The sequence below is a fragment of the Tachysurus fulvidraco genome, chromosome 14 (genome assembly GCF_022655615.1).
Source record: "Tachysurus fulvidraco isolate hzauxx_2018 chromosome 14, HZAU_PFXX_2.0, whole genome shotgun sequence".
In the NCBI taxonomy this organism is placed as follows: domain Eukaryota; kingdom Metazoa; phylum Chordata; class Actinopteri; order Siluriformes; family Bagridae; genus Tachysurus; species Tachysurus fulvidraco.
Window position 1 is genome coordinate 755,403 of NC_062531.1, and position 23,948 is coordinate 779,350.

The 23,948-nt window shown below is 41.7% G+C and overlaps 2 protein-coding genes and 2 long non-coding RNA genes across 5 annotated transcripts in view; 1 reads left to right on the forward strand and 3 right to left on the reverse strand.

Annotated features, from left to right (window-relative positions):
* Positions 1–23,948, reverse strand: part of LOC113642617 (N-acetyllactosaminide beta-1,3-N-acetylglucosaminyltransferase 3-like) — an 82,778-nt gene that overhangs the window by 35,663 nt on the left and 23,167 nt on the right. The gene's annotated exons all lie outside the window — the stretch shown is intronic.
* LOC113642628 lies at positions 1,485–4,284 on the forward strand. Its single transcript, XR_007137806.1, has 3 exons — positions 1,485–3,364; positions 3,538–3,608; positions 4,120–4,284. It is a non-coding gene; the product is annotated as an uncharacterized LOC113642628 (long non-coding RNA).
* Positions 7,504–12,886, reverse strand: LOC113642619 (N-acetyllactosaminide beta-1,3-N-acetylglucosaminyltransferase 3-like). The gene is made up of 3 exons (XM_027146202.2): positions 12,744–12,886; positions 11,463–11,493; positions 7,504–9,078 (listed from the first exon to the last, which is right to left on the reverse strand). Exons 2-3 carry the CDS (start codon positions 11,485–11,487, stop codon positions 7,904–7,906), a joined length of 1,200 nt encoding a protein of 399 aa, XP_027002003.2. The 5' UTR covers positions 11,488–11,493; positions 12,744–12,886; the 3' UTR covers positions 7,504–7,903.
* LOC113642624 lies at positions 15,547–16,374 on the reverse strand. The gene is made up of 3 exons (XR_003440614.2): positions 16,283–16,374; positions 15,882–16,033; positions 15,547–15,652 (listed from the first exon to the last, which is right to left on the reverse strand). It is a non-coding gene; the product is annotated as an uncharacterized LOC113642624 (long non-coding RNA).

A 23,948-nucleotide genomic window follows, 5' to 3' on the forward strand; every position in this document is an offset into this window, starting at 1 on the left:
AGATGATAAAATTGGGGTTATATGGTCATACTTTCTTGTCCTAGTGAGAACTCTGGCAGCTGCATGTTGGACTAACTGTAACCTATTTATTAAAGATGCAGGACAACCACCTAGTAATGCATTACAATAGTCCAGTCTAGAGGTCATGAAGGCATCAACTAGCTTCTCAGCATCAGATACAGACAGGATGTTTCTCAGCTTGGTGATATTTCTAAGGTGAAGAAGGCTGTGTTTGTAATATGGTGATATAAGTTTAAAGACAAGTTGCTGTCTATTAAACACCAGGTCTTTCACTGTCGAGCTACTAGTAACAGTACATCCCTGAAGTGTGAGAGCTTCTGTGTACTGGTTTATGGACCCATAAGTAATATTTCTGTCTTTAACAACAGAAAATTACAGCTCATCCAGTCTGTTATCTCTTTAACGCACTCAGTTAAACAGACACAATTATCTGATTACAGTAAATGATCATGTTTAACACACTTTACACACTGAAAACAGACACACCCTCACCCCAGACATGTGACCCAGGCATGATGGCAGATTTAGACAATGAAGCAATAGGATTAAGATTATTTTGATTTTGTAGCCCTACCTTATAATGATGCATTTGGGGATTTACGCTACACATTATTCTGCTTTGCAATTAAGGTGTGGTAACTAGAAAACAAAATACAGTTGAATGCAAATGTTTGTACACCCTTAATCTGTTATGATGAAACCTGCTAATTTGATTAGACAAGAATGTCATTTAGCCTGTCAGTTAGCCTTAGACACTAAAGAAAGATAAAGGTAATAATTAACTCAGATGTGAAAGCAGTCTAGACCCAACCGTAAGATTAAATTCTCACACAGATTTCTCACACAGATTAGAGTTGATTAGCTTTTGCTAAAACTTGTCCACTAATAAAAACACACGCCTTTACTGTATTTAGTAACTGACATGTTTATGTTCGACTTGTGCTGTCAGCGGTCATTAATATTCAGTACTCAGTTACAGCAGTCTATCATTCCATTCCTGACTAATTCTTCTGTGAACAAATAGTTCAAAGTTTCTTCAACTTCCGTTCAGACATGTCCATGTCCTGTCCATCACTCATACACACGATCGTACACAACCTCGCTCCTGCACACAGCACAGCTGCCTGTAGGGAGTGGATGTTAGCATGGGTCATTTCTTAATAAGTGACTGTTATGTGCTTGAGTGGCTTTTATGGATCTGCTGGAATTCACCTGATATGGTGATTCATGGGGCTGGTGGTGGTAGCGTCATTTTTAGAGTTACTCTTGTCCAATCCCCTCTTTACTCCTCTCCAGTCAGAGTCGTGCTTGTTCTGTACGGTTCATTCAAAGTTAGATGCTCTTATGTCCTTAAAAACTCATTAATAAGCTTTATCTGATAAACAACGAGAACATTGGACCTAAAGCAGAAAACAACTTTAAGGGCAGAAGATGAAATGGGTTTTATTGAAGGGAATGCATGGAGAAGAGGCATAGCTCAAGGCAGGGAAACCACACAGACCAGTCACTGTGACACAATCACTAAAGCTGTTCCACATAATGCACTTCCTGTTAATACAGCGCTTTCAATTCAGTTCCATTTTATCTGCAACACACTTTTAACAGTGGACATGGTCTCAAAGCAGGTTTAGAGAAATAGAAAAACATGGAATTACAATGTAAATGTTTAAGATCTATCCCTGTTGATCGGGTCTAAGGTGATGCTGGTGAGGAAAAACTCCTTGAGGTGATATGAGGAGGAAACCTTGAGATGAACCAGACTCAGAAGTGAACACTGGACAGTAACGAACATCTTCAGTGTCTCAGCATTGCTTCAGTGTTTAAGTTCATCTTGGTTCTGTAGAGCTGCGGCTGTGACAAAAGTTCTGAGCTGAGCTGAACACTTTGCTGTCATGAGCTCAAACACCACACATTCCTAACAGAGGAGAGGCTTTGTGAGGACCACGTCAGTAATTATTTAAAAGAATTACGTTGTATTTAACAGGAGGATTAAGAAACGTTCAGAAAATATGTAACGTCTTAAAACAGACAAAAGCACTTGTGTAAATCCTGATGACGTTCTGAACATTATTCAAATGTGTGTGTAATGTGAAGGGTGTGTAAGCACTTTATTTTAGTGTGTAGATGATGAAATCCAGCAAGCGGAGAACTTCCTGTGCAGAAGTTCACTGGCCGTCAACCGTCACTGAGACTAAACACCATATAAATTCCTGTCATCAGTTAGTAAGAACTAATACAGCAGTTTAGTACAGTAGCACTACAGGACCTGTATGTAGGTGTGTGTGTGTGTGTGTGTGTGTGTGTGTGTGTGTGTGTGTGTGTGTGTGTGTGTGTGTGTGTGTGTGTTTGTGTGTGTGTGTGTGTGTAGCAGTTTGTACAATAACTGTTTCCACATTTCCAACTTCACAATCACTGTTAAGCTTGTTGAGGACCATGCTGTTGTTCGCCTGATCTCTGATTAAAGCCTGGAGAACTAGTGCCAGGAAAACAGCCTCCTCCTGAACATCAGCAGCACAAAGAAGTTGATTGTGCACTTCAGCTTGAAACAGGAGAGGAGATAGCGGATGCTCAGGAGAAGCAAAGCCCCAGTGGAGAAAGTAGGGGTGTGCACGTATAGTCGAACATTCGAAAATTGTCTGCTGTAATTATTCGATAAATAAAAATGCTATTTGAAAAACCTTTTTGAACATTCAGAGCATTTTCCTTGATGCGAGTGGAGCGGATGCAGCCGCCGCCACCAACGATGAAGAGGATGCGGCAATGCCTTCGGCGATGATTACAGAGAATCCAGCCAAGACGAGTGGGAGCAGTTCTTGCTGGAGCCATGTATTCCACCAGATGATCATCCCATTCAGTGGTGGAACAAAAACACGAAGCGCTTCACAAAACTTAGTTGCTTAGCACACCGTTACTTGTGTGTCCCGGCAACTTCTGTGCCGTCAGAGCGCGTTTTCTCCGCAGCCGGCCTTATTGTTAACAGACTAAGGAGCCGACTTTCCCTCGATCATGTTGACATGCTTGTGTTCCTTAAACAGGCATACCATGAGTATGTCGGTTCCAAAACACCTGAGAAGAGTTAGTTTAATCAACCTCCAACTGGTTACCCAGAGTTTATGCGCGTGCACGGTGCATATATAAAGACATTTTCAATGGATCGCCGATTTCACGAGTCACCATGTAAACTCAAAGCGAAAAAAAGAGAGCGCCGTATTTCACAGAGGCGGAGTTGGAGGTTTTAATGCACGCTTATGAGGAATTTAAGCCAATAATATTAAAAAGAAGCAATACAGCTGCATCGGCTAAGAGAGTTGGCTTGGCAAAAAATAACAGACAGAGTAAATGCGTGAGTATATTAAATTACAAATTTGGTATTGGCTCCCGTTTTATTATAATGCAAAATAATGAAGTATGACATACATCCTTTTGAATATGTTATATCACTATGAAAGCATTTTCTTTTCCTGCCATTTATTTCTTTAGTTTAAAATAATAATGTATATTTTTTTATTTAATAAGGTGTAATCCTTCTGGAGCCAGAAGAACTTTAAGCCAAGTCAAAATAAAACACAAAAACATTCTGCAAAAAGGTAATATTTGATTACACAATTACTGAACTATTATTATAACAGGATTTAGTATATTCATTCTGTCATGTAGCTAATAGAAAGAAGACTGAAGCCCATCTAACTGGCGGGGGCCCACCACCACCTCCCCTCACCCCATCTGATCAGTGGTTGCTGGCATTCCAGGGGGCAGTTCCTTGCATGCATCTCTGTCACTTAAAGGCTTTTTGAACAAGATTAATTTTTATGTAGGCTTATTTTATTTAACTGCATATGATGTAAAGGCTACTGTGATCTTAGTTTGACATGTTACTCTTTTCAGGTATTATTTTCTTTGATAATATTGAGAATTTAATGTGTTGTGTGTTCTTATAGATACTGATGGACGATTGTATTATTGGACCCTCCAGAAAGAACACAGTCTGTCACAGTTGTAAGTGACTTGTTGTCAGGTACCTTTAGTTACTTTTAGGTTGTTTTTTTTTGTTTTTGTTTTTTTTGCCAGATAATGTATACTTGAATATTTCCCCTGTAGGATGAAGATGATGAAGATGACGATGAAGAGACCACATCTGGATCCACTGAGGTATGATGCATACCATTATAATGTATGGCTGCTTTTGGCATTAGAGTAACAAACTGTCATTGTCCTTTCACAGTACATACCTAGGGATTTGCCCACAGATGAGGGTCAATGTTGAAAGTGGTGTGTGTGTGTGTGTGTGTGTGTGTGTGTGTGTGTGTGTGTGTGTGTGTGTGTGTGTGTGTGTGTGTGTGTGTGTGTGTGTATGGTATGTAAAGCAATATAAAAAAACATTTTATTGAATTTTACTTTTATTGTTTTTCAGGAAATAAAGAAATAACCTGCCTGGCAGACCAGTGCAAAAAATTTAATAAAAGTAATTTTGACAGATCCTGTCTCTCAAAAGTCTTCCGTCTCTGCTGGCCTCTAAAATCTGTAGGTGTTCCTCTGGGCCATCTTCCTCAATACAAGGAGGGTGGCTCTCTACTCTTATAGTGGCAATATTGTGAAGCACAACACAAGCCACTAAAATGTTGCATGCCCTCTCTGGACTAACCCAGAGCCCACGCAGACACTGAAACCGAGATTTGAGGATCCTATAGTCATCTCCACCTTGGCCCGTGTTCGGCTGTGAGCCAGGTTAAACCGTGTCTGTGGTCCAGGCTCAGGTTCAGGGAAGGGTGTCATTAAATAGGGCAGACAAGGGTATCCTCTGTCCCCCAGCAAGTAACCATTGAACTGTCCTGTAATGATTGAAGTGTACAACACAAATAGAATGTAAAAAGGAAGAAAAAAAAAACAATTGTATAAAGCAAAACATACCCTGCTGAAATGTCTGGCACAATGATGACTCATGGAAAATTCTGGCATCATGCACAGATCCTGGCCATTTTGCCTCGACATTGGTAATGATTTGGGTTGCCTCACATATTACCTAGTTAGTGGAAAAAGTAATAACTTTAATGATTTTAAGAAGGGAAAAAATTAAGTTGTTACCTGCACATTGATACTATGAATAGCTTTCCTATTAACATAGTCTCCCTCATTTATTGGTGGAGCTTTAATAGGAATGTGAGTGCCATCAATGCACCAATTACATTTGGAAACCATGAAACAGAAAGTTATGGAAGTATGAAGGGTGTGTGTGCGCATAATGAATACATGTGTAGATATAAATAATATGACTAAATATTAAATATGCGTCATAGATTTTACTACAAAGGACAAACCTGCCACTGTGGAATTCGTCTTTAATAACAAGCAGAGGTTTATGGCCAGGGAACTGCACAAACGTGGGTAAGAACTGTTTAAGTGCCACACATACTGTACGAACAGCTCTACACACAGTTGCCTTTCCCACATGCTCTGAATTGCCCACACTGTACAAAAAATGGCCAGAGGCAAAAAACCTAAGTGCTAAGCGCAGAACCGCGGTTTGTCATATTTGCGATATGCGGTTTTAAAAGACGTGTTAAATAAACTAACGAAAAAACCTCAAGTTTTTCCCCGACGAAAAAACCATGCTCACCAACCTTCTGCAACGAAGTTACACTGAAACATAACCTCCTCCCGAGCAGGTTATCTTCAGAGAGTCAGTTGCTATGGTTACATACATACCCAGAAAGTTACCTCCGTTTTTGGAACCGAAAGTTGAGGTTATCCACGAACTTACCCTTAAACATACCCAGGTATGTCACATAACCTGCTTTCTGGAATACCCCCCAGGTGGCTGTGGGGCGAGCCAACCGTGTTTGTGATTCGGACATAAGACGAGTCTCCAAGATCATCTTCTTCATCTACTTGGTGGTAGGATGAACACTAAAACAAAAAGGGCCCCAACGATAGAAACTGAATTCTTGTCAACAAAAGCAAGTGGAACCAAGAACGAACTGAGCTCAAATAAACGGGGAAAAAAGGGTTTTGTTTGTGCGCACTTTATTATTTTAGTTTGTTGTTTTTCATAAATGTGTTCTTTTTACATGTATGTACCATCCCTGTGAAATTAATACAGGATAAGCAAACTGTCATTCTGGTGTGGTATTCCTTTTAATTGCCATTCAATTCTCAGGCTCTTAACAATTTAGAGTTTTCTGATTCTGGTCCAAATTCTAAGACTACATTAGACTAGTAAACCAATGTATTTTATTACTACTACACCGTAAGATAAGGGTTACAGATGGAAAAATTAAATGTTACTGAAAAATAACGTCTGTCTTATTAAACTTAATTTAAATAAACGAATATTCGTTTTTTGTGAGCTCAAATATTCGAATGTGATATTTGCGGAAAACGCCCATCCTTAGGAGAAAGTGGACAATTGGTGACCAAGGTCCCTCAGCATCTTTATCACCTCACACACTTTACACTGCTCTTTCAGGAACTTCTACACATGCATGATCAAGAGCATCCTGCTAGGAAGCATCACAGCCTGGATTGGGAACAGGACCATGCAGGACCGAAGGCTCTCCAGCTGTCGGTTCCTCTGAGTTCAAGGCCAGGAAGATAGAGAAGGACCTTAAGCTTCTAAACTCTGACACTTGTCCCTGATGTGGTCAGAGAAGTGCTACAGCTCCATGAATTCAAACACAGAGAATGAGGAGAAACTTCGTACTCCTGCAGAACATTTCAACGAAATTCTATTCCGTTTTATTTGTTTTGCACTTTTAACAGTGGACATTGTTTCAACACACACCCAGCATCCCTTTCCTGTTTACTTTGTTTTCATCTGCACTTTATTTCAAATGCACTCGTTATAAAAGCTCCGTTTTTATGGAGTCAGTAAAAGCATTTCACTGCGTCACACTGTGCACGGTAGTGTGTATGAGCAAAGGTTAAAACAGAAAAAACAATTTTTGAATGTACACAGAACACCTCACACTAAACACCCAGAGTGTATAATCAGAAAGTACCTTCATGATAAAAGAACAATAATAAAATTACACAAGATGCCACAAGACAGGGGCAAAGAAGTAAACATTATCACCACATGACATGAGGACAGCTTCATGACCTACAGCATTACACAAAGCTGGAGGAAAAACCCCAAATCAGCTGAAAGGCCCAGCGAGCTGTACTGAGTTTAATATATGATAAAATAAGAACACAAAACCTCATGTTCACCATAACACACAGCAAACTCAATTAGCTTAACAGTTTAAATTTTAAGATTCAGTTCCTCAAACCACTTTTACCACAGAGCTGCTGCTGAGTTCTGGATTCTGATTGGTGGTCAGATGTTGATTAATTCTCTCTAACAGCAGCTCTGACTGTAGAGGAGTTTGCAGTTTCTCAGTAAAAAAAACAAGCTGCATTATTATTATTATTATTATTATTATTATTATTATTATTATTATTATTATTATTATTATTATAAGAACTGCATCTTTTGTTTATTTTTTGCTTTAAATATTTATTACATTTACGGCATTTAGCAGACGCCGTTATTCAGAGCGACTTACATTTTTAGCTCATTTATACAGACGAGCAATTGAGGGTTAAGGGCCTTGCTCAGGGGCCCAGCATGGGCAGATTGGTGGCCAAGGGAATCACGACTCATGACCTTAGATGAGTAGTCCAACACCTTAACCCCCAGACTGCCACATTCCATAATCACTTCATCTTCCGTTTTATTTTTTATTTTCATTGTTTAAGTTGAGTTTGCCTGTGTGCAATTGGCTGGTTATAAAATCATCTAAATTGAAAGCTTCTCACTGTATGTCACCCAGTCCCCCCCTCTCACCCCCAGTCTTTCCCAGTCCTCCCAGATTTTCACAAATCTGTCCCCCCAGTACTCTTTTTAAAGCATGAAAAGCCCAGAATTCTCATTCCCTTCTGTTCTCTTTGTACAATTCAAATCTTCTCTATGGATTTCATGCCACATAATATAAATCTGAAGTGGGAGGAACCTGTGGACCAGGAGAACCTCACGGTAGTAGCATGGATTGTTTGCCTCATGGTGACCCGAGGGAACGTTCAGGCCGAATGTCTTCACTCCTATATGATGTCTGGGTAGAAGTCCTGCCTTTTCCAGACACATTCCCATGTAAGCATCATCGATAGGAATCAGGGGGATGGAGTGAGACATGTTGTAGATAACTCTGGAAGTGAATTGTGACAGCAGGAAGCCACCACCACCACAGTAGGGAGGATAGGTGTCTGATTTATGGATTTGTACAGGGACGAAGTATTTACTGCCTTGTTGCCGTATCGGCTCCATATATTCGTTCAAGTGGCCGATAAAAAGATGTTTGCTTCCATCATTATCATCTAAGCCCTTGAGATACTGCACCATATTGTCTGTGTTGGCAAAAATGTCATCATCTCCATTGAGGAGAAAGTGCACATCTGGGCAAAACCTCTCCATCCACTCCAGGAATAAGACCTGCTTCAGTGTGAGGTTGTAAAAGGTATCATCAAAGTCCCACTGCAGAATGTCCTGGTACTCGCGGTTCTCCAGCTCCAGGAGTTTATTCAGTTTTTCCTTCTCATAACCGTCTCCTGTGGTTCCAGATATGAACACGGTGCGGATCCACACACCGCTATGTAGCCTCTCCAAAGCCCACGTTTTACGCAGAACCTCACGCCGATCGTAGTTGGATGGAGAACTTTTAATGACCAACAGTAGGAAAACATCTGCGGAGTTCTTTGGTCCGCCGCACTTCCCAGGATTGTTGAGGAGCATGGGGAAATGGCGACAGTGCTGGTAAAACAGGAAGTCTTGGATATTCTTAGGTAAACTTGAGAAGTCATGAATCTTGGAGGCAGATGAGTTTAGCGTACACTTGGGGACTGAGTTTAGAAACATGTCCGGCCATGTCTCTGGTTCAGGTTTTTGCTTTCTCAAGACTTTGTCTTGTCTTGTGGTTTGTGATTTCTTGTCTTGGAGGTGTATTTGCAGTATTACTAACAAACACAGAGTGGCCGTGATGAACAGTGACAACACCTCCAGCTTCCCAGTACATCTCCTGTGTCCTGCAAAAATCAAATCAAATCAAATAAAGATTACAATTTTATTCAGAGGGGGGGAAAAAAACCTAGAATACATTTGAATATTCCAGTTATTGTAAGAATAATAACTATATTATTTCCTTTCCTGTAAGCACTCTCTGAAAGATGAAAAGTGATATTATATTTATTGCAATGTTCTTTACATACAGTATGTTAAATAATAAAGGACCCAATACTGAGTCAGTGACGTGGGGGTAAAACAGACCCAAATAGCGTTAAAATAAAACAGGAGTTATTAAATAAAAAGCACAAAACAGAAACCAAGTCATGACACAGGACAACATCACAACAGGAGACAACAACAGAGGCTCGACTATATACTAATCACAATTAGACACATGAGGAACAGGTGTGCAGAGATGGGGAGGAAGAGACAAGGACGGGGCAGACACATGACACAAAACCAACAAACGCACATGGCCAAAGTCCTGACATACTGAGTCTTAGAAGCCTCTGCATGCTGGTACTCCTTTATATTTATTGGACTTCTGCATTTCCACACTTTATTTCCCCTTAAAATTCTAATTTTATTTGGGGACTGAAAATACATTGGTTTACTCAAGCCAGAATCCTTTCTGAATTCTCTCTCTCTCTCTCTCTCTCTCTCTCTCTCTCTCTCTCTCTCTCTCTCTATCTATATATATATATATATATATATATATATATATATATATATATATATATATATATATATATATATATATATATATTATCACAATATATATATATATACATACAAACTGCTCTGAAATCTCCATCAACGAAACATTAGAAGGACAATTAATTGTGTATGGTTACCCCAAGGTTGTGTACAGTGACTGAAGGACAGAACAGTGAGACATCTAAGCTTTTTATGAATAGTTTTTCTTAGGTAAAGGAGCAGAACTGGAGTGTTTGGTGACCTGGGTTTCTTTTTCAGTTTGGTTCTTCTCAAGGTTTCTTCACTCAGGGAGTTTTCCTTACCATTGTCACCCCTGACATACTTATTATTTATTTATTTGTTTGTTTGTTTGTTTGTTTAAAATGTATATCATGAATTTATAGATTTCGATAAAGCTGATTTGTGACAATGTAAACACATAAAATTTAATTGAATTAACCAGGTAAGGTAGCGCAGTCTGTCTGTACAGTTAGTGTCAGGTTTTGTTTGTGAGTTCAGTCTTGGCTCATCTGGAAACTTCCAGTGATGATAAAGTTCCCTCAGGCACAGTTGAGAGATTATACATTTCATTAACATCCTGTTATGCCTCATTATGTCACCACTGCAACCAGGTATAACAATTACCGAGTAATAAATCCTTCAATCCTGGTGCTAACACTCATGAGCTCCTCTAATAAAGTGAAAATGAAGCTAATTGATGGCTTCAAGGAAGGAGAGGACTAAAAAGAAAAACCTCATCATTAATTCACCCACTGATCTGTAAAAAAACAACCTCTAAAACCATCACTGGTCATAAGGAGCCCAGCTTTCAGGCTGAGGGTGACCTGAAGTGGGTGAATGATCTGAATATATTCTTTAACTGATTTGATCAGCTACCCACACCTACCCCCATCCAGTCCCCCTTCTAGGTTCTGCATAGGTCTACCTCTCTCTGCACTGCTCTCAGATCAACAACACATCCAACCTAACCCCCCCCCCCTACTAATCCCCCCCCAGCCCCCACACCAACCACTACATACTGCCCCTTACAGAAGCCCAGGTGAGAATGGAGCTCAGGAAGATCAAGGTGAGGAAGACTACAGGCCCAGCCTTCCTCACCTTGGTAAATGCAGGGAACACCAAAGAACTGGTGGTGGATTTCTGCAGAGATAAACACACTCTCACAAAAGCACTCTCTGGACTCTCATGAATGCCTGGGTGTTCATCTGAACAGTAAATTGTACTGAACAGACAATACAGATGCCATTTCTAAGATAGAGCAGAGCAAACTCTTTCTGTTGAAGCACTAGTGAAGACCTTTTTTGCCTCAGTCATCATCTATGGATTAGTCTGCTGGTGCAGCAGCATCTCTACTACACACAGGAAGAGACTGGACAAGCTGATAAGGAAGGCCAGTGTCGTAACTCAGAGCCGGTCTCCAAGCTGACACATCACAGGGTGTCCTCTTCTCTTAGACTTTTTGGTTACTAAAAACTGTTTTAGTTAGACTTAACTGTTACCTCTATAATTATTACAAAAACACTGAGAAATCTCCTCAGACCTGGAAGAGAATGAGCAAACTTCTTTATTGTGGTCAATCAGCCAACAAGTAATAAATCCTTAATAATCTCCAGGAAATGTGTATAAAGTCACAGATTGGTGACACAGTGTAGAGAGAAAGCAGTAAAATGGAGATTTCATTGCTTACCAAAAATCCTCTGCAGCACCACCATTTTGACCTGAAACAGTTTCAGACCTTGTGTTAATACAGAGAGCGAAACAGACACAGACATAACGTTCACTTTATTTCTTACTTCTTTACACAAAGCTGGGGGGAAAATACACAAAACATGTTACCTGAGTGTCTGTGCACTGAAACATAAAGCTTTCAGACTCAGAAACCAGAAAGCTGACAGCCAAATTACAGAAGGTGTGTGTGTGGGGGTGGGGTGGGGGTGTCTGTGTGTGTCCGTGTGTGTAGCATCTGAAATTAACATTTGTTTTAAATACAAACATCCCCCACCCCCCACCCCCCAGGTCAGGTACACCTATTCCCAGTTGTAACGTTACGTTTTACACAACACAACACACACTGACTAGAAAATCACTTTAACTCTGGACTTGTACAGCACAGTGCCACTTTATACACTATTTACACACCATACTGTATCTGGACACTTTAAGGACAATCTTTAAAATCCATACACACTTATTAATATGTATATTTATGCATATGTATCTACAATATGTCTCCTCCTATTTTCATATTTTATATCATTTTTGATATAGTTTTCTTATATAGTTTATACATTTTTATTTATCTATCTCTTTTTTTTTATCCTAAATTGTATCACTTTTTATTCTTATACCAGACAGATGCATAAAGCATTTCACTGCATGACGTACCCTGTATGTATGTGTATGTGACAAATAAAAATTTGATTTGATTTGGGCAAAAGTGAAGATAACCAAATCAACATCATCACCTCGTCTAACTGGGTCTACACTTAACAGGAATGCACTAATTAAATATTATTAATATTGTTAAATTAATTTAATAATAAATGAATATTAAATATTTAGAGTTTTTTCCCTCGCACTAACAACATAACCATAAATGGAAAAGAATGAAATCTTAATTACTTGAATAATGTCTTCTGTGTCTTCTGTTCATTATTCCTTTTACATTTACATGTGATACAAATTTAAATTTATTTATAAAGGACTGAAATTTATAAAGGACTGAAAATCAGACATCAAACTGTTCACAAGTCTCTCAGGACAAACCTTAACTTAGTCAGTAAGGAACAAACAGAGAGAAACTCAGACAGAAAAGAAACTCTCTCTACTTTTATGATTACTGTTCATTTCTACACCACATGAAAAGCTGAAGCAACTGAACACACACACACACACACACACACACACACACACACACACACACACACACACACACACACACAGACACAATAAATAAAAAAAGATTTACCTGTAATATGAACTCAAACAAGCTGGACAATCAAAGAGGTTAAGAAGAGAAAGTATCAGCCATCAGGATGTGTGTGTGCGCGTGTGTGTGTGTGTGTGTGTGTGCTCTGAACACAAAAGTTCATTTCAGCATTACCAGTTCAAACACTTGTTAATAACCTTTAGGCCCTCCCCTGAACAGAGATGAAGAGACAGGAGAAGAGGGAAAATAAGAGTGTGCAACACAGAAATAGTGAAATCACACCTACAGAGGTACATTTTCCCTTTCAGCCACCCAGAAACACACACACACACACACACACACACACACACACACACACACACACACACACAATAAACTTTCACACAAAATAACTTTCTTCTTTCACACACACACATGCCCACACACAAACACACACACATACAGTAATGACTCAATGATTTGTGCCCCATTGCACTCACACCCATCTTTATGAAGTGCTTCGAGAAGCTCGACATGAGGCACATGAAGACCCAGTTACCACCCTCACTGGACCCCCTACAGTTCACATATCGTACAAACCGCTTCACGGACGATGCCATTGCCACGGCCCTTTATTTAGCCCTCACCCACCTGGACAATAAAGACACATATGTACAAAGGCTGTTCATAGACTTTAGTTCAGCTGGGACTGAACACCTCCCTCTGCATCTGGATCTTGGACTTTCTGACTGGGAGACCTCAGTCAGTCTGGATCGGGAACAGCATCTCCAGCACCACCACACTGAACACTGGAGCCCCTCAGGGCTGTGTGCTCAGCCCACTGCTGTTCACATTGCTGACTCACGACTGTACAGCAATGCACAGATCGAACCATATCATCAAGTTCGCCGATGACACGACTGTGGTGGGTCTCATCAGCAAGAACAAGGAGTCAGCAAACAGTGAGGAGGTGCAACATCTAACTACAGTACCTGGTGTAGAGCCAACAACGGGTCTCTGAATGTCAAAGAGATGGTTATTGACTTCAGAAGAGCACAGAGCGACCACTCTCCACTGACCATCGATGGATCTTCTGTAGAGATCGTCAAGAGCACCAAATTTCTTGGTGTTCATCTAGCGGAGAACTTCACCTGGTCACTCAACACCAGCTCCATCACCAAGAAAGTCCAACAGCGTCTCTACTTCTTACGAAGGCTGAGTAAGGCACATCTCCTTCCCCCCATTTTGACCATGTTCTTCAGAGGGACCATTGAGAGCATCCTGAGCAGCTGCATCACTGTCTGGTTTGGGAACTGCACCATCTCAGATCGCAAGATCCTGCAGCAGATAGTGAGAACAGCTGAGAAGATCATTGGTGTCTCTCTTCCTTCTATCATGGACATTTACACCACACGCTGCATCTGCAAAGCTAAAAGTATTGTGGACCTCAGACACCTCACACACACTCTTCACCCCACACACCCCTTACACACACACTGTCCTGCACTGCCTTTTGACCTGCACTGCCTTTTTGCACTGCTTTCTTGTCCTGTGTCCCATACTGTGTACACCAGGTTGTAAAGATAAACTTTATGTGTCTATGACTAATTTACTTCAGTCCTTACCTCTGTGTTGTTCTATGTTGTTCAAACACACCATTATCAGGGGTTCTTCCTGTTTGAAGGACAACAGAGATGGATTTCATGTGAACAGAGCAGTACAGAGACGGACTAGACTTGGGGTTGGAGTAAGACAAGGAGGAAGAGGAAGATGAGGAATCTCCAATCTTATTGGAGTAAAAGCTGCACCAGATCCCAAAGGGAGCAGTGACATGGACTTTATGTCCACAGGTTGATTTACACTCTGAAGTCCTGCTGTTTTGTGTAGCTCTGTGTCTGTATGGAGCACCAGGAGTCTGGAGGAACATGGTTTTATTTCACGGTGAACTGCATCAGATGCAGAACAGAAGCCGTGCCTGAGCTCTGGGCACGCTGCGTGTGTGAGAGCTTAGAGGAATTTTCGGAATTCCCTATTCAAGTCTATGGGATGTTCGATCGTCGACTACGGGAAAACCGAAAATTCCTGGAAAAAATTGGAAAAAATTGGAAAAAATTGGAAAAAACCAAATATTCACAAGCCCGAAATAAAAAATTCGTCCGGAGTAAGGTCCTAAAGAACCTTTCCGAGTTCGGTGTAAATCGCTCGAAAACTTGTCGAGTTATAAACCTCCAAATAAACCTTTATAATGGAAGTCTATGGGGAAAAAGCCACTTTGAGCTTCCGTACCGGGAATGCTGGAATTCCGATCGCTTAGAAAAATAGGAGCGACAAACTTCAGACCAGGGTCTACGACATATCCAAATTTGGTGCATGAGGCTCGTAATTCCTAGGAGGAGTTACTCTTGATAAATTTTTGGCTAATAATAATAATAATAATAATAATAATAATAATAATAATAATAATAATAATACGTTTATAACAGAAATCAGAATGGTGGCTTCTACAAATCCAACATAATTATTATTAACGAAATTATCATCCAAAAAAAATACAAAATAAATAGACAGTTTATTGCTCACACTCTTGACTTGTCACATGTTTACTTTTTTATTTCAGCAAGATGATCTGAAGGAACCACAAATAAATACATTTCAATTTCTCAACTAATAAATACAACTACAGCATTGTTTCCCCGCCAAAAAAAAAACATTCACAGCCATCATCAGTTTGACACACCCACAATCAAACACAACACACCCATAAACAAACACAACAGACCCACAAACAAACACAACAGACCCACAAACACACCCAACACACCCACAAACAAACAAAGACGCACATGCAAACACACACACACGAGCACCCACACCCAAACACATACACACACACACACTTGTGCACCCCCATGCACACACGATCTCTCTTTTCTTCTGTCACTTCAGACAGGAACAGGGGCCATGATTTCCTGAAAAAAACAACAACTCTGAATGTCTGATTTTATTGTTTATGCCATTTACAGACTGAAGAAATACACGTGGCATTTTAAACACAATTCGTGTTTTATAGTCAGGACTTAATAAATAACAAAATGTTAAATAAATAAATATATAATCACAATATCAGGTAAATAATTCTCCCTCCCTCTTTCCCCAGCTGTAAGCAGCCTGTGTGTAATGTTTTATTAGTTTTATTACTTTGTCTGCATGTGTCTCGGGGTTTCCTGCTGCTACGAGTGGATCTTGTGACTCCTTCATCGTGGATTCTCCAGGGAACTGAGAGAGAGATGATGAGAAGGTTCCAGTTCTCCGGTAGTGAAACAGAGCAGCAAAAAGAACACAGGAGAAAACTAGAGAGGAATAAAACAGGGAGACCAAAGAGATGATGATGTGATAAGGAGAAAAACAGGAACAAGAAGAACAATTCTTTTGTTCCTTCACTTGCTGTGACATTAAAACTCTAGAATAAAGAGAAAATCAATAAATATATAGACAAAGATTCAGAAAAACTATTCATATGAGAGACTAGATGATAAAAAATGAGCCAAATAAACAAATGAATTAGTAGATAAAAATAACTGTAGACAGTACTGACTAACCAATCAGAGAGAGGATCCAGATGTAGGCGGAGTCTGAGCCCAGCATGGAAGACTTAGCCGGAGACGTGGCCGTGTCTGACGTAGTGTGTCAGATATATATGGATGGAATGACAATAAAAGCTACGTGACTTGACTTACTGTATAAATAAAATTATTATTTCCCTCTCGGCTGATTGCAGAGTAAATACACAAATCACTCAACATTCAAATGAAAAAACAAACATTAGGTTTGAAGCCTGAAGATGTTTAGTTCTTTCAAGCAGCTCTGAGAAACACCTTTGTTGAAGTTTCCAGCTATTTGCCCCTAACAAAATGTTGAGGCTTTAAAACGCCACTACGTATGAGGTCATGCTCCAGACTTCCTAACAGCTCCTCAATATCTTTGGCCTTCATGTCATGGCCCCAGTTTCACTTGCATTTCATCATCTTCAGGTAATTCCGAGAACAACTCGAGGGCTCGCCACAACAACCATCACAAGAACTCTCACAAACACACACACACACACACACACACAGACACACACAGACCAACTCTAACAATCACACAATCACACACATCATTGCCACAGAAACAAAAAAGCCAGGAAAAAGTAATTTATTTTCACAAATGTGACAAATTGCGTGAAATCTTAGGACACAATGTGAGAACAACTGCTACGACTCCAAGCTGAGCTTTGAACACGTTTAACCTGAAAAACACTGATCATGGCTTCAGGCAACACTGAATAATGACCAGAGGAAAACATTCTTCTATAACATTCCTCTCTTAATGAAGACCATGATAGTGTAATACAACACAAGACTTAAACTCTTTCTTCATAACTGGTTTCCAGTGAAAATAATGTAGAATATAAAGAGTGATATTACAAGTCCACCTTCAGTGTATTTTATTACTGAGACATGTTGTGTGGAAGCAGATCAACTCAGAATCTGAACACTCACAATTTAACTAAATTAAAATGATATTTTTTTTCCCACAGAAACCAGTTCTAACAAAAAAACTACACCAGTTTACATTTGTAACCTGGTTCCTTGAGCAGGGAACGACACGCTGCGTCAGGGCTGACGCTATGGGAACGCTTCTGTGAGGAAGTTGTGTCTGAAGCTTTTTGTGCAAACACACTGGGACCCTGGAGTGGGGTCCAAGCACAGGTTATAGAACCTGATAAAAAGTGTGCGGAGAGGACCAACCTCCCGCAGCACAAATGTCATCAAGGGGCACATCCCTGGCCAAGGCACTGGATGAGGCAATACTCCTAGTGGAGTGAGCCCTGATGCCGAGAGGTGAGACAAGTCCGCACACCTAATAGGCCTGAGCTAATGGCCTCCACCACCCAGTGTGCTAAGAGCTGCTTGGAAACCGGATTACCCTTATTCCGGCCCCCAAATCAGACAAAAAGAGCAGAGGAGTTACTCCACAAGCTAGAGCGGTGGACATAAGTCCTCAAGGCCCTTACTGGGCAAAGCAAATGCAGCCTCTCCTGTTCCACCAACTCATGGGGTGAGGGAGAGTAGGCCCGCAGTATGACTGGACAGCCAGCCATCCTGGGCACCTTAGGGACATATCCTGCCCTGGGGTGCAGAATAGCCTTGGACATGCCAGGGTAAAAATTCTAGGCAGGCAGGGGGTGATCGACAAGGCCTGCAAATCTCTCACTCTTTTGAGAAAGGCCAAGGCTAGGAGCAGAGACAACTTCGGGGTCAGAAACTTTTCAGAGGCTGACTCCAAGGGCCCAAAAGGGGCTTCCAGAAGCCCCTCCAGGACCACAGAGAGGTCCCAGGAAGGAAGGTGCGGCCTGCTGGAAGGCCTCAGCCACCTGACACCAGGCAGAAAGTGAGAGACCAGAGGGTGCCTACCAAGGAGGCCCCAAGGACAGGCCGGTGGTTGGCAAAAATGGCGGCCACATACACCTTTAAGGTACTGTATATGGGGACAGGCCCCAAGATAAATAAGACTGTAGGAACTCCAGCACTGTACCAACTGGGCAGTGAACTGGATCCTAACAGTGTTCATTGCACCAGAGGCGAAAAAGCCTCCATTTAGAGCATATAGCTTCCTAGTGGAAGGAGCCCTAGCATTCTGTAGAGTCTCTGTCACCTCAGATGAGAGGCCTGCCTCTAGGAACTAGTCCACCTCAGGGGCCAGACCCGAAGCTTCCACACCTCGGGGTGGGGGCATAGGATTGCCCCCTGCACCTGAGAGAGATCCTCCCTGACGGGAACCTCCCATGGAGTGCCCTTCAGGAGGGAGGCTAGGATCGTGAATCAACTCAAGAGGGCCAATGAGGGGCAACTAGGAGAAGTTTGACCTGGTCATGGTGCACTCTGGCTAGGACTTGTGGGAGCAGAGCTACGGGGGAAGGCGTACAGACGGAGCCTCGGCCACGTCCATACAAAGGCATCCAGGCCTAAAGGGGCCAGATGAGAAAGGGAAAGCCCCGGCAGACAGTGGGTCGACTCCTTCAAAGCGAACAGATCCACTTTTGCCGGCCGAAAATTTGTCAAATTCGCTCCACCACGTGGGGGTGGAGACATCACTCCCCGGGCCTCAGCACCTGCCTCGACAGGAAGTCCTCCTCCTGATTTACATGCCCTGTAATAAAAATCACTCTCAGTGAAAGGAATCTGGTCTCTGCCCAAAGCAGAATCTGCTGTGCCAAAAAAGTTTGATTATAGACCTCCCAAAGACCCTGGGCAGGATGGCAATCCAAGGCCGCTCCCTAGCCCGAAAGTGAGGCGATGGTGAGTCCTGCGATGGTGACACGCCCCTAGAGTGGGACCCAAGGACAGGAACTGGGGTCTTTTCCACATAAGAAGGGTACGAAGCCTTCGGCCTACCCGAATAACTTTCACAGCTGACAAGATGGAAGCCACCCGAGCAGGAGACAAATGTGCCCGCATTGTGGTGGAGTACCAAACTACCACCAGAAAGGTGGTTATCTGAGGAGAAAGCACACACACTCTGCGTTCAGCCTGAGGTCTAGTTACCTCATATGGGCAAGCACAGCATCTCGATGACTGGCCGCCAGAGGTAATTCAGTACACGGATGCCCTGGAGACCCAAAGGTGCCAGGGCAGCGTCCATGCTCTTTGTAAATGTGCGTGGTGAAAGGGCTAGGAAAATTCAGCCTAACGTCCTTCTTGGGAAATATCGACTGTAAAGCCGGAGCCCCGCTCAGGGAGAGGAACATGCTCTATAGCCCCTTTCCTCAGCAGCAAGAGAAGTTCCTCTTGGAGAAACACTGCCTGGTGCCTGCCAAAAATCGTGGGCAAGACACCCTGAAAACACGGAGGACGGGAGAAGAACTGGATCCTGTAGCCTTTTCTACAGTACCCAGGACCCACCGAGACACACCTGGCAGAAGTTTCCATGCTGCCTGGTTGTCTTATAGTGGTGTCAACCTTGTGCAGACCTCCCGGGTGCCCTGAAACAGCGAACTGGCAGGTGCTAACCCAGGGATATCCGTGCATGGAAGGGGAGCAGGCACAGACCCTACAGCTCACCTAAACGCTGGAGGCAGCGGGGCAGGTAGTAGGGCGAGCCTTCCTGAGTGGGACACTCCAAGAAACGCCAGCCCTCTGGCATTGGGTCTGGGCCCGGGTATGCCGACCGGCCTCCCTAGTCTTAGACGAACAAGTCCTCTTAGTCGCCGAACAAGCCCTGAGGTGACACCGGAGGTATTCAGAATGCATTCCGAGCCACATGCCTGAAATGTTATGCTTTAATAATGAGACAAATAAAGATTCTATTTTAATAAACACTCGTCCTGTAGCTGGCGGTTCTTGCTCTGCAGGTTTTCGATTATCTGAATAGAATGTGCTCAAAATCATCCAGGTACTTGTTTTTGTACATGTTTACTATGAGGAATTCTGGGGTTTTACTTAAAATCCCACTCTCTGTATTTATAATGATTTATAATCCCACTCTCAGTGTAAAGCTGCTTTGAGACAATGTCCGCTGTTAAATGTGCAATACAAATAAAATTTGAATTCAAGTTTATTTCTATGGAGCTTTTAACAATGGACAGCTCAGCTACCCAATCCGACCTCAGGAGACTATAGAGGGTAGTCCGGACTGCTGAGCAAATCATTGGCACAACTCTCTCTTTTGCTTGCTAGAGCGAGCAAAAAGGCAAAGTCAATCACTCTGGACCCCTCACATCCAGCACCCTCCCTCTCTCTGGACCCCTCACATCCAGCACACTCCCTCTTTGAACTGTTGCCATCTGGCCGACGCTACAGAGCCCTGAGCAACAGAATGATCAGACATAGGAACAGTTTCTTCCCTCAAGCAATCCATCTGATGCACAAATAACACCATGGAACACACAACACCTAATTGCAAATTTCAGACTTGAACATTTGTACTATGTATACCTCAATCAGCACATTTCATACTTGCACATCTGTACATACAAATTGTATATATTTGTATATGTATATTTAAACTGCACATTTCACACCTGTAAATGTGTACATACAATTGTGTCTATACTGTATATGTCATTCTGTTACACTGTGGAGCTTCTGTCACTAAAACAAATTCCTCGCATGTGAAAACATGTCTGGCAATAAAGCTCTTTCTGATTCTGAAACATATTTAAATATGTTAGTATTTATCCCCAAAATTGAATTGAAGGTGTTTGGGGAAACTTGTTTAGAATCTGTACTGAAGTGACGCTTCATTGTTGTTGAAAAGCCGTGATGTAAAGGACATGCATCACTTCAAGAAGTCGTTCATTTGATCAGTGGCATCTTTCACAAAAAAATCCTGTTTTGTTTAAAGGTCAGAGAAGGGAGGGTGTTATATTTACACCTACACTTTAACATCGATACAGATCCAGAAAACACAGCCTTTAAATAATAACTAGGTGGAGTTTTTGAGTAATTCTTCAGAATGATGAACAACAGATACAGAAGGTTGTCACAAGATTGTCATAATGACAGGTTTCTGTGTTCATAAAAGCTGAAGGCAAATCAGAACATTCTTTCAACTCGGTGTGAAACTAAAGCTCCTAAAACTGGAAATCAAGCAGCTATTTTAAGGGAAATAAAAGCAGCTTTTGATCTGATTTCACCACTCTGTGTTTTTGAGTCTCGGCGTCTCGACTGCAACATTTACATCAGAAGGTCTTCTGGACACAGCTTCAACCTGGAGGCTGCAGGAGCCGGTGGTAGATGAGCAATAGTGCTGGATAGCTCACTCCAGAGATCAGGGTGACTTTAAACAGAGCCCCGTTGTGTTAATCAGCACGGCAGATCACAGCTTTAAGCCTGTCGGTCCAGTACACACTACTCTGTGTATGCACACACACACACACACACACACACACACACACACACACACACACACACACACACACACACACACACACACACAGTAAATGCAGGTTATTAAATGTGCTTCAACATGTCTGTCTTCATCGAGTCTGAAATAAATCTGCTTCATTACTGTAGTTATGGTTCCTACTGTTTGTCCTAATGTTCTGATTTTCAGGGTTGTTTTTGTCATTATTGTGATTCTGTGATGGACTTTTTCTTCTTACAGTTACAACAAACTTTTTAAACAAAACCAGCAGGAAGACTCACAATTTGTTGCTGTTGTTACATTAATAAAAATAGAAGAATGTTTTTTATTGTTCTTTATCATCGTTATTGTTCTTGTAAGTTTTCTTAGTGTTTATGCAGTTTATAATTTGGAGGTTGTTGTCATGGTTACTGTTAATGTCATTTTATTTAGCATTTAATAGAGAAACAGAATGCACACGGGATCTCAAACAGAGGAATTAGATGAGCGTTAGTTGATCAGCGAGGAACGACAACAAACTTAATCGGACACATGAACCAAGAAATGAAAACAAGATCTGGAACCAGAAAAACCAAGAACCCAGAACACCACCCCCTCAGGTCACGCAGGAGGGGAAACATGACACGTAAAACTGCTCCAAACAGAACAAATACCGCTGACAGCCTAAACACAGGGATAATCAAAAGGAGTATAAAAGCAGGGTAAGAATTTGAGACATGACAGAAATGAATAACAACACAAAGGACAGAGAGGATTCAAAACAGACATAAAACATAAGAAATCTCTGAGCTCATCTTTTTATTTTACTCCTGTTATTTTCGTTGGTGTTGCTCTTTTTTGGTGTTAAAGCAGTGATGTGCCTGAGACAACATGATTTATACTAATGTGTGTGATGTCGGCTTTAAACCGAACAAAAAACTGCAATAACTTGCATGTGCAGTTGTGTGTATGTGTGTGTGTGTGTGTGTGTGTGTGTGTGTGTGTGTGTGTGTGTGTGTGTGTGTGTGTGTGTGTGTGTGTGAGAGTGTGTGTGCGCGCATGTGTGCTTTTGTGTGTGCATGTGTGTGCGCGCGCGTGTGCACGTGCGTCTCTAACATGTACTGTATATATTACAATAGAAAAACAGATAAAAGAATGAAACTTAAAGTTTGCTTTAAAGTTTATCACAATTATATATTTATATACATGATAGATTTTTGTTTAATTTAAATATCTGCCCTGAAAAGGACCACAGGACAACATTTAAAAACATGTTCAACCTTTAAAATAAATGAAAGAGATTTTCAATGCAACGTCACTGTCATGTGACTTGGTGTTGGAGTGTAACATTAACTACAGACTGTGTGTTTTCTCACACTGCAGCACAGAAGCTGAAAACATTAACCTCAAACACGGCCAGTCCAAATGGCTGGTTCAGATAACCGTTTGATTCCACCACCGTCTTCCTGTGCAGGCCGTCGTACGCCACCCTTGACACGGTGTTCAGGCCCGAGTCGGCCCAGTACAGCAGCCCACGGGGAACGTCTGCTCATTGAGACGGGTCTCCTGCTTCCCCGCTACGGCCGGCCAGTGGGGAAGCTGTACCGCTAAATCATGTGCACCTGTTGCTTGTTATCTCTCGTTGATTGTGTTGATTGTGTTTCTCAGTACCTGTACACATGTTTGTGTTCAGTTCCTATTGATGTGTTTAGTGTTGTTCAGTGCTGGTCCAGTACATTGTGTGTGTTCAGTACCTGTAGATGTGTTCGGTGTTGGTCCAGTACAGTGTGCAGTGTTCAGAGGTGGGAAGTAACGGAGTAAAAATACTTCGTTACTGTACTTAAGTACATTTTTCTGGTATCAGTTTTTACTCCACTATTTATTTTTCGGACAACTTTTGACTTTTCCTCATTACATTTTTACACAAATATCTGTACTTTTTACTTCTTACATTTCCCAAACGGACTCGTTACTTTTAGTATTATTCCTTCTCATTGGGCGCTGTTTCCAGCCTATCATCCTATCATTGTGCGGCTTTTTCCCCATGTGACTGGTGTACTGTATTATTTACTGGCTATCAGACATAGACTAAGGATAGCGGAGCTAACAATGAGCAGCGCCTACTAAAGGAATGGCTAATGTTCATTCAGAGGGAGTCACCGATGTTAAAGTAACTAACAACGAGGACATTCCTGAACATACATGGCCATATATGAGGGAGATGTTTGTAATAATCGGCGTCAAAAAGGTTCCCTTTCGAGGGAACTCGACGCTGCGTCAGTGCTGACGCTATGGGAATGCTTCTTTGAGGAAGTTGTGTCTGAAGCTCTATGTGCACACACGCCATTTAATGGCTCGGAAAGGACACGTGACGGAGTA